The 12,030-nt window shown below is 34.9% G+C and overlaps 1 protein-coding gene across 1 annotated transcript; it reads right to left on the bottom strand.

The window, feature by feature from the left end:
• Positions 1-3,565: 3,565 nt before the first annotated feature.
• On the bottom strand, positions 3,566-11,385 carry LOC18429224 (peptide methionine sulfoxide reductase A1). The gene is made up of 2 exons (XM_006838515.4): positions 10,673-11,385; positions 3,566-4,142 (listed from the first exon to the last, which is right to left on the bottom strand). Exons 1-2 carry the CDS (start codon positions 11,204-11,206, stop codon positions 3,891-3,893), a joined length of 786 nt encoding a protein of 261 aa, XP_006838578.1. The 5' UTR covers positions 11,207-11,385; the 3' UTR covers positions 3,566-3,890.
• Between the last annotated feature and the right edge of the window lie 645 nt (positions 11,386-12,030).

Below are 12,030 nucleotides of genomic sequence, written 5' to 3'. Positions count from 1 at the left end.
GTTTAGAGCCTTAGCTCTATATAAACTTTTTTTAAATATAAATATACAAACTAATCTTATATAGATATAAGATATTACAAAAAAATAATCATAGACAACTATACTACATCTACGGTTACATTATATACCTTCCATAATAACCCTATAAACGATATATACGTTCCTCAACAATTTATACACTCAAACGAGAAGGGGAAACAAATTTTAATCTCAATTTGGTTGAGATGATCTGCTCCAGAGTTCCTTTCTCGATCGACATGCTGAAAACCTACTTCTTACTTCTGAAGTGCATATCAAATCCCATCTACTACTGAAAGTATACTCCAAGGAGTCAGAGCAGTCCCTTTATTATTTTTATTTATTTATTGACGAAATGCCGATTTACACTAATTTCTTTTGATGTTTCTCTATCCACACTAATTAATCATCATTGTACAATCACCCTCAACTATAACTTTCTCATGAGCAAGAAGAAGGTAATTAACACCATACAAAACTACTCTCTGCATGATTAGAAGAGCAGTGGCCACAAGGACCTGTATGAGTTATCGAACTTCCATCAGAATTCAATTTAATCCAGCTTCTTTGTGAGAGAAGCCATGCATCAGATTTGATGTTATTATTTTCTTTTGATCTTGGTACTTGGAACATGTCATTTACAATATCTGTTTTCAACAGGCCAAAAAAAATCCATCCTCACTAAAGCTCACTCGTCAATTGAGGCCCTAAACGGGGGTACACTTATTTTTGGAAATAGGACCTTGCTACATTGTAAAAAAAAACTGAGATATACCAGAGTCGAAAGACAAAGTATAATACAAAAAAGCTTAAAATCCAATTTCAAACAAAAGAGCGATGTAAAAACAGGTGGTTGTACTTTGTTGCCTCACCAGCCTTTCACATAAGGCAATTGTTTGGTATGAGTAAAACCCTCTTTCTTAGCTGCTCAACAAAAAGAGATCTATTGTGAATTGCTGCCATAAAAAAAGTTTGTGTTTTGTGTATTAGAGGCACATGGAGATGTTAAGAAAGGGTTGGAATCAAGGATTTCAGGGAATTATGGTTCAGAATTTCACCCATACATCTATGTATTACAATGTCTTTCTAAAAAAACATTATCTCTCTCTTGTAACTCACATGTCCCTCCCTCTAATCCTATTTATAAACCTTCCTCTCTCCACGCATTTCCAATGCGATAATCTATACACACACTCAAATTTGTTTATTTCTTCATCTGATGCCCTCTCTTTCCACAACCAATACTACTTCTACTCATATAAAGAAAGAGGTTGTCACTCCGCAGAACTCGTTTTCTCTCTCTCTCTCTCTCTCTCTCTCTCTCTATGGCAAGCAAGCCTGCTACTCTCCCAAACTCTCTCTAGAAAGTGGGCAAGCAGACCGCCTTATTCATGGGGTTAGGACAGGGGGAGAGCTAAGTTTCTAGGTTATGATATATAGTTTGTAGATAATAATATACATATATGGAAATGTATATGATGAATCCATTACAAGATGATCCCAATTAATTATGACTATTGAATGTGAAATTGGATGATTATATCTATTACATTGACTAAGCACAAAATTCAAAAGACATTTTCTTGAACTTCTGACACATCCAAGCTATTAAATATCACATAAGATGTTCATAAGTAAATAGTATTCTATTAAGGAAAAAGTTGTTTTAATGTCGACAAAAAACTCTAATTGGTGGTCTCAACATCGAGATGTATGAATATAAAAAAAAAATAAAAAAACGGATTTTGTGTCCAAAAAATAGAGCATCTTGCAATACATTATCTAGACCGTCCAGTTTCAAGATTTTCATATGTTTATAGATCGCCTTGATTTTAACCACTTTTAGAGTCTAAAATTTTATAATTAGATATGAAAATAGATTTTGAGATAATTCTAATAAATTTTTTCACCAAAATTATATGTTACAATCTGGAGGTACGCCTTAATTGGATTGTTTTAGGTTGCAACCTTATAAAAACCACATCCTTTATAATATATATATATATATATATATATATATATATATATATATATATATATATATATATATATATATATTGAGGTAGGGTAATATCTGACCATTTTATGGTTTTAAGTACAATCATATTTGCTTTTTCTATGTTTGTTTGAAATAAGATAGTTTGATCTTTTTGATCAATCTGCATAATATTAGGACATAAGGTATTCATGACTTTGTAATATATTCTATATACTATGGCTAGGTTTTGAGAACCTTGTATCATATTAAAACCATGTGTTTTTAAATTGATGGTTAGAATATCTAAAATATTTGGGTCAGTCAAAGAAACAGAAAAATTTGGAAAACAATTAAAACATATGGGACCACTACAGAGGCTGGATTCAACCATCCCGAGTAACGAGTCTGTGAAAATATTGTGTCTTGTATCTCTTAAGCATACAAGCACAGAGGTGTTTATATATATATATATATATATATATATATATATATATATATATATATATATATATATATATAAAAGGTTTATGTGAGCCAATGGGCTCACAAGAAAAAATGAGCCCAATGGTCCAGATTGAATCTGAGCCGATCTAACGGTCACAGATATCTGTCAATGTTTGAATTTTAATTTTTTTTTCTACAAATCCAAATCATTTAAAATTTTAGAAGTACGTTCATAAAAATAGATGAATCTTCAAAAAATATTAAAAAAAATATTTTACATGAAATAAATTAACCAAAATACCCCGAAATGTTTAAAGGATATTTTGATAATTTTATTTTTGTGAATAATGCTTTTTTATATTTTTATTAGTTGCGCTTGATGATAAGAACACACATTTAAAATTTAAAGTGATTTGGATTCATAAAAAATTAAAATTAAAACTCAAACACTGATAGACATCTGCGACCGTCAGATTGACCTAGATTCAATCTGAACCGTGGAGTTCATATGAGTTAGTGGACTAACCCCAACTTTTTTCACATATATATATATATATATATATATATATATATATATATATATATATATATATATATATATTGGTAGTGTATTTTCTTAAAATCCTCAACATTTTTTAAACACTTCAAATAACCTTATCCGATTATATTTTACGTAATTAATCAAGAGTAAAATAAAATTTTTTAATAAAAACAAAATTATTTATTAACAATAGTGGACAATGACATCACCGACATGATGTGTGACATTACCATGCCTTAATTATTTTTTAATTACTAATAAAATTAATTGTTTTTTAATTACTAATAAAATGCAATTATTTTCTTATAAAAACATTCATTCTACCCTCCCAAGTGATAAAAATATTCTTACTTCAAAAATTTTGTATTACAATCCAAGGGTATTTTTATGATACAAGAATCACTAGCCCAAATCAATAATATGCTCTCATGAGATATCGTACATTTATTCCCTCAAGTAAAATACTATTTAGGAGTATTTAGGAGTATGCTTAGGACGCTCCAAGTTTTGGAGATGTAACCTCCTCAACCCGGTAACCAACTAAAAAATGAATAGACATTGTCTTCTTAGATAAAATACAAGTGTTTAGGGATTCAGATACTTATGCTTTTTATTAAAATAATGCTGATCCCAAAATTTAAAAAGAAGAAAATACTCCAAAACAGATATTTTGCTAGAAGAAGCACATGTTTGGTGTGCTCCCATGGTGGGGGTGGGGGGATGAGGGGAACTTTATGGGCATGCAAACACCTCGAATCAGTAATTTACATCTCTTCTTTCTAAAAGTATAGGTAGGGACACAGCTTACGAATTAGCAATTTACATAACTCAAGTCATGTGAGTATACAAACAGCTAGCCATTATGATAGCGGAACCAGTAGCAAGATATTCTCTATCAAATCTCAGATCTCAGCCATAGCATCTGATGGGGTCGTTGCAACCTTTGTCAGCCGACTGCTTGAAACCGAAGCGCCCACCTTTCTCCAGATATTGTTGATGATACTCCTCTGCCTCATAAAACTTCTTTGCAGGTAAAATCTCAGTCACAATCTTTCTATTTAACACCTGCTGCCTCTTCTCAAGAGATTCTCGAGCAGCCTTCTCTTGCTCAGGTGTGTAATAGTATATACCTGACCTATACTGACTTCCCACGTCGTTTCCCTGCAAGATAAAAGAAAACCGTACAAGATAAAGAACACAAGTTTATAATTGGCGAGCTTTTCTAGAGGTGGATTCATTTTAACAAAAGTTAGAGAAATGCATAATATGATTCATAATTGATACTGCTATTTTTTATTTATAGCCATCATCAGCTATTTTTGTTGTTTTAAAATGAAGTCATGAACTAGTTGATTTGTATGGGATTAGCATGGAAACCCATTTGTGAGAAGACGGTATGCAAATTCAAGCTTCAAAAATCAAAGCTCTAATACTAAAATATTTTTCAGAATTTCATGCCCTGAAACACATACGAGAAATCTCCAGTGAGCTTGGTCAAACTTCACAAAAATGCACAGATTTCCTAAAGCACAAACTCTTTCATGGCAACTCGCAGCTACATCATGAAAATACAGTTATGTTCAATCTCAGAAGAATCTAACATTAGTTGCATTATAAATGCACTTGGATACTTTCTAAACATGAAAATACAATTTAGTTCATCCCAGACGAATCTATCATTAGTTGCTTCAACAATGCACTTATTGCTGGTTGCTTCAGCAATGCACCTAGATATTTTCTATAAAAGCAAATAACAAAAATCAATCAAAGGTAAAAAATAAATGAGAAGCAAAATCGGCATTGTTACAAACTGAAGCATCCTGCCCAATCTAAGGGTGTGCTTGTTTAGGTGGAACTTTTGGGTAGGGAGACCCAAGTTCTACCAAACGGACTCCCACGTTTGTAGCACGTTCGTGGAAGCCGCACGACAGAACCTGCAGCTTCCATAAAGCGTGCACAAACGACGTCTTTTAACCTGTGGCAGCCCCTTCATCTGTAAACAAACATGCCCTAAGTGATTGGAAAGAGGAAAAAGGAAAGAAACTTCTGGCATTCTTGGCCTAGGCTGGCAACTCATACATTGAGTTCCAAGAAGAAAGCTTTAACAATCAAACAAAAGGGTTTAAAGAAGAGACTTATCATATCACACAAACAGTAAGAAATTGTTGAACTCTATCCACTTTCAATCTGTTATATTCCTTATAGTTTCAAATGTGACATGCCAAAGCTATTTATTTTTTCTTGACAATACCCTTCTAAAGCAAACTTATTTATTACCCTGACGAAGCAAATGAACCACATAAATAGCGCGATATATCAAGTTGCAAATAAGAATGGATTAAGCAAATTCTGTAAATACCATTTCCCATATGGCACTTATAAAAACTTACACACCACCAAATGGAAGATTTAGCATATAATGGGGGTGCAACAGTGATGGCCGGCTTCAAAACCAAAAAAGGGAAGGAATCAAGTCAATTTGCCTAACATTATTCTTTATGCATCAAATCTTGTCAAATTTTTTGTCACAAGTCTCTAGTCTCTAATTCAGATAAGGCAAATACAAACAATCCCCAGGACAGAAAGGAAAGAGCTACATAAATATTTCTCTTTAAGATCACAATCAATAAGGTTAAAAGTGTATGTCATCACTACAGGATCCAGGACCTCCCAAAATAAAAATATAGTTCCACTAACAGAAATTGAGAAGGATCCACTACCTCACTCCCTCCCTCCAAGAACTCTTGAATAACATTCTAGAGATCCCAAAAATCAGAATTAAAGTTGAAAACAATGAAAAGAACCCCCTCCCTCCCTCTCAAACTGCCTGTGGTCACCAAAGCCCCTGAGATCTCACAAAGTCACCTTTCGCAATTTCAGATATCCATTAATCAAAGTAGAGAAAATCCTAAACAAGCATATGTGTAGTAGTATAGATCTACACTACTGTATAAGATTTCGCTGGTGCTAAGGTTCTTCCAGAGCTGGAAATTTCCAGGCTTCCAGTCCTGCTCCAAGCCTCATAGGGCTTGCATCCTCTCTTTTATTCCTAATAGGTAAAAATTTCCTGGATAAGAGAGAACCACGGATAATTAGAAGAGGGGTAAGAAAGAGAAATTGAAAGTATGAAAGAGGAGACAAGGATTCATCGAGTCCAGAAGGGCAATCTAGAGTCTCTCATGTTCAAGTTGGCCAGACCTAGCCAGCAGGAATGCTTAAGGAACACTTGGGGCAGACTGGCAGAGAGTTGATTTCTTGTAGGAATTGCTTAGGAATTGTCGTGGAAGCATGAGATTTGGAAGCCACAGCACCGCCAAATTGAAAAGGTTCCTCAGCTGAGTATCAGAATTCAAATGAGAATAATTGAAATTACCTAGTAGGCATTGAAATCCCTCCTAGAGATTCCAATCAGATTTTAACACGTCCACAGTTTAGACTAACCAAATACCATTTTCTTTTCTTTATCAACTAGCCTGTTTGAACATCATTAACCTTAAGGAACTGTCATTTGAATGATCGGATAAGAACAACAGAAAGTAACTCTCCAGACATCCTACCTTCTTTCCACCTCCATAGAGTTCTAAAGATTTGCGATAAACTGAAAGGGTGCACAACCCTAACAGGGTCCCACACCAGATAGAGGCACTCTGAGAGGCAGTTGGCCCCTAGAAAAGGTAAGTTCTTTTTCTATGGAGGTAGGACCAATCTCAGTGAAGACCTGTAGGAAAAATCTTCCAGTTTACTTCAGGTCATCTTTTGATATGCCAATCGAGTAAATAGAGAAGCCTTCACACACACTTCCCTCAGGTAAGGGTCAGACTTATGGTGCATTTGGTGAGAAGGGAAGAGCATGTAAAATCAAGGTGGATAAAGTCCTTTGTCAATAAAATCCCCAAATGAATAGCTCAAAGGGGAAGAGAGAAATTCCAAGTTTTTTGTACAGATGATACAATAAGAAGGCAAAAAAAACATAAGAAACATTCAAGTGGAGGCCATCATGACAGAGAGAAGAGGATGACAACAGAGATGGTGCCAATTATTTCAGTGAGCACCTTATTTTAATCCTTCTCCCATTACCCTTTCAGAATCTCAAACATACTTTTCTTATTCAAGACTGATAATCCTAATATGCGAATATCTGTAAACATGGAAAAACTGAAAGAGAAGGTGTATAGCCTCACCCATGCTGCTGGTTGCGCTGGGAAATTATCAAATAAGACTTTGCATGGGGAATGAAGGAACTGTACTAAAGGCACTCAGCCCCACTGCTATTCACCTGATTGCGAAGTCTTGAGCCCTCACTACACCATAATGTTAAATCCGGTCCAAACGGATTTAGAGCTATATGGCTCAAGATCATTTTCCAAGCCAAGGTGCCGTTGTTTTAGGATGACCCATATGTGCCCAAGGCAATAGCCAGACCGTGATGGTGCGAATTAGCATCAACCTCTTTAATACATGCCATATCGTGGAAGAGGAGTTCCTCTCTACCATCATGACAAGATGTGACTGTATTTGGTTGTAGTCAGCATGGTATTGGACAAATTTATGGATGTATTTCCAGAACCTTATTCTAAGTGGTCATTGACAGCAATGCCATGTGGTCTCAGCCAAGAAGACCCCTCCCTACTAACTAGTCATCATTGTGAATTAAGCTTTGATGAGAACAAATGGAGGGAAAAACTATACTTATTTTTAATTTCTATTCTATTCTAAAAGATGTATATTTTGATTTTAGTTTTAGGATTTATTTTGAGGATTTTAAGTTTTTTTTGGGATTCTAGCATTTTCTTGTATTTTTTTTATTTATTACTCACGAGTACTATTCATTGTATTGTTCACATGTTATTGTTCATATGGGTATTTTTGAAAATTTTAGTATTGTTTTAGCGGAATATTAGAGTCTTAAATTTTTACTTGGATCTCAAGTTAAATTAAGGTTTTTTAAGCTTACAAAATGTCATATTTTGGGAGGCATATGTTATGGGAATGAGTTTTATTTTACGAAAGATGAAAGTTCTTCTTCTCTTGACTTGATTTACAGCCATGTGCTTGCTCCATTATTGTTGATTTTACTTATTATTGCTGAGTTTACTTGTTGAGGTTCAGGAAAAAGGTAGATTTAACTTCTCACATTTCCTTCTTGCATCAAGTGGTATCAGAGCATGGTTATAAGGCGGCTCAAAGATTGAGATGGCTGGTCGTGGAGGTCTTAGTCGTAGGGATGCTGCTCTGATCCAACTGTGCAAGGAAATCAATAACTTGACGGAGAGGGTTACAGAGCTATTGCTGTCCAAGTGAGGTCAGCAACAACATGCCCTAAACGAAGAGGAATCTACAGTGATAGATCCAAATCGTGAGGGTTGTTATGGAGAATGGCACGAATCAGAGTCCAACTCAGAGTTGGAGCGAAATGATAAACCTGCCTTCGACAACCCATTCCATGCACGCGCTCTGTTGGGAGCCTCATGTTCAGGAGAAAAAATCATATGATTTAGTAGATCTATATGATTTGAAGGAGAACGGGGTTGATTTTGGTGTAGGTCGTATCGAAAATCAGTAGGATGTAGATTAGGATCTACCACCAATTTTTTAGACATATTTAGATGATGAACAAAATCTTGTAAGAGATCCAATCCATGATGATGATCAAGATTTTGTGAGCGAACAGATCTTTGATGAAGAAAAAGATGAAGATCTTAAGGATATCAAAGAGGTGGAACATTTAGTAGATTTAGGGCATTGGAATCAAAGTAGCGCAGTGGAAGTGTGGTCGACTCAAATTTGCAAATTGTGGCCCCAATTTCAGAGAGTAATGAAATAGATAAAAAGAAATCCTCTAAAGGCCAGAAGATTAAATTTGAGATATGGAGCTTTGAATTATGCTTGTGTTTGGCTTTGTTTCTTGTTAATTTTACCACTTCCTCAAATTTTCCTGCATCAAATTGGTATCAGAGTCAGGTTTCGATTCCTCAATATACATATCTGGATCCGTTTCTTGAGGAATTATTTTTACCACGAATAATATTTGATCCGACAAAGAAAAAGAAGGTTGAAGAATGCAGTTTTGAAGCTGAATTCATCTTAGCACTCAAAACTCAAAGACGAGTGTTCTCCAACCAGAGAAGATTATTCATGCCAACAAAGAAAAGAAAGATTGAAGAATGCATTTTTGATGCTGAATTCATCTTAGCACATTTCAAAACTCGAGAACGAGTATTCTCCAACTAAGGGATAATGATGGAGGGCAAAATTATACTTATTTTTTATTTCTATTCTATTTTAAAGGATGCACATCTGGATTTTAGTTTGAAGATTTCAAGTTTTTTTTTGGGTTTTCTTATATTTACTATTCATGGTACTGATCACATTTACTGTTCACGTGTCACTGTTCACATGGGTATTTTTTGAAAATTTAGTATTTTTTTAGGGGTATTTTAGAGTCTTATATGTTTACTTAGATCTCAAGTTAAATTAGAGTCTTGTAAGCTTATAAAAACTTGAATTTCATATTGTAGGAGGCATATGTTATGAGAATGAATTTTATTTTATGAAAGAAGAAAGTTTTTCTTCTTTTGGCTTGATTTACAGCCATGTTCTTTCTCCATTATTGCTAATTTTACTTGTTTAAAGCTCCGAAAAAGGTGGATTCAATTTCCCACATTTCTTTCCTGCATCAGGAACCAATGTATATACACTTTGGGCATGGTCATTGTGACCCCCCTTTGCGACAAGGCACCATTTCTCCCTAAAGTCAAACTTACAAGGCTACCTTGCAAGGTTCCCTAGAGAGGTTATATTGTTGTTCCAATAGCAATTCTCTACCCATCCACCTGTTGTGTTTATAGAAAAGGTACCCTTTTGTGTTAACTTTCTTATGATAACATGAAATATCCAAGAAGAACATCCTAAAAAATCCAGAAGTGATAGTCTAGCCCAGGTGCAGTAACCGCCAAAAGAAAACACAAGCTAGGTAAAGTACAGAAAGAAACACAATGATGGAAAAGAAAACGACACAAAAACCAGACAATTTAATTGAACGAAACTTGCAGTTGTGAAATATCCAGCCCAATCATACAAAAAGTAGTGACCCTTTTTTTTTAGATCATCAGCACAAACAATAACATAGTAAAAATTCAAAACACCCACAAATGCCAGCTCTACTTATCAAAAGAAAAGCAGTTCGACAATAAAAATAAAATGAAAAAATAAGTAACAAGATTCATCATGCCAATGACCAATACTCTCTGACAAAAGGAAAACCACAATTCATACAATAAACTAATAATAATAATAACTGCAACCAAAACATTTTTTTCAAAAAAAAAAGCAACAAAAACAAGCAATATAGCCCTGCTGCATGCCCTAAATCATAATAATACAAACCATTACATCAAGAAGAAGGATATCTCCAACATCTAATTCCAAAACCCAATTCATAGAAATAACATGGCAATAAGAACAACACCAAGTAAGCAAAAATATGACATAACACTGCTACCCAATTCGTAAAAACAACTACTGCAAAGACAACTACGGCAACTACAACAAGGATAGCCCTAACATCAAATTGCAAAACCCAACCAATTCATCAAAAGACAAAACAAAATCACAAAAAATAACTACTGAAAATCAATAGCAGGAACAGCTTTTATACTGAATTCTAAATTCAACCACAGGTTCACCTATACCTGCCGATTCGGAGTAGTAGGGTCATGGTGACTCCAGAAAGCATCGAGCAAGGCATCATAGTTACAATCCTTTGGATCAAATTGAACCCTAACGACCTCCGAGTGATTTGTGGTTCCAGAACACACATCATTGTAAGTTGGATTATGGAGAAAACCCTGGGTATAACCAACCTCAGTCTTTGTAACGCCAGGGACTCTCTGAAAGACAAGCTCAACACCCCAAAAACACCCAGCTCCAAACTGAGCAAACTGTTGGCCTGGAGCTGGTATATCATCATCAGGGCCTTGAGCCACACTGTTAGATGAGGTCTCCATGGAACCCAAACCAGCTCTGTTTCCAAACCCCAATTTGGAGAGCCAATTCATGGGTCCTGCTGCAACAATGGGGGAAATTAGGGTTTTCTTGGGGTTTAGAGAGATGGGGTTTTTGAGGGAGAGTTTGTAGAGAGAGAAAAGTGGGGTTGCTGAGAGATGAGGAGTGTGAAGGAGAAGGGTGAGTGAAGGAGATGAAGAAGCGCTCAATTGGAGAATCATGTTGTTTTGATGATGGTTTTTTCCACTCTTCTTCTTTTTCTTATTGGTTTCCTTTTTTTATTCCTCTCTCTGCTTTGCCTTTAAATTAAAAAATGATGTGAAGGAATAGTGGTTGTTGAGTTTTATAGTGAGGGTTGGGCAAATGTGGCTAATATTTGCTGTACATTTGGATGCCCAAATTCTGACATATAATTTGATATTTTTAAAATAAAAAATAGAAATTCATTTTAAAATATATGATTATTATCAAATATCAACCAAACAATTATTAACTAATTAGATCGATTGTATAAACATTTTTTTTTATATATATATGGGGTTTGTCTAGAGTTAACAACCCCTCGAAATACAAAAGTTCAAGTTATAAGAGATTGTGATTGTGCATTTGTTAAAACAATCAGTATTTTTTATTTAAAAATTATTTAAATAGGTAACCTTACCATTAAGCAGGAACAAATTTGAAATTTTCACAAAAATACAATAGCATTTTGGAAGTTAGTGTCCTAAAACATTGTTTGTATGATGTCCTTGTCCTTTAAAAACAATTAGCCATTTTTTAATACATCAGTAGAAACAGAAAGGGAATGGAAACCTAGACCGGTAATGGTGGAAACGAAAAAGGAATGGAAACCTAGACCGGTAGCGGAGGACTTAGACCGGTAACTGAAGTTCAAGTAATGTTACCACCACGACCTCAACCCCATTTCGAAAAAAAGTGATAAGTCAATGGAGATTTGTGCGTCTACCCCTTGGTAAAAATGGAGTCAAAGACTTTACCACGAGCCTCTATCCTGTGGTGAAAATGGAGCAAGAGACCTCACCAA

Source organism: Amborella trichopoda, chromosome 3, assembly GCF_054954075.1.
Source record: "Amborella trichopoda isolate Santa Cruz 75 chromosome 3, AtrichopodaSantaCruz75HAP2 v2.0, whole genome shotgun sequence".
NCBI lineage: Eukaryota > Viridiplantae > Streptophyta > Magnoliopsida > Amborellales > Amborellaceae > Amborella > Amborella trichopoda.
The sequence above is the reverse complement of the archived record's forward strand: the minus strand, read 5'-3'. Positions and strand labels throughout refer to the sequence as shown.

What these genes read in the sequence shown, in the direction of transcription:
- LOC18429224 (XM_006838515.4), bottom strand. Translation starts at nt 11,206, where the DNA reads ATGATTCTCCAATTGAGCGCTTCTTCATCTCCTTCACTCACCCTTCTC. An exon ending in CTACTACTCCGAATCGGCAG is followed by an intron (nt 4,143 to 10,672) that starts GTATAGGTGAAC and finishes TTTATCTTGCAG; the next exon opens with GGAAACGACGTGGGAAGTCA.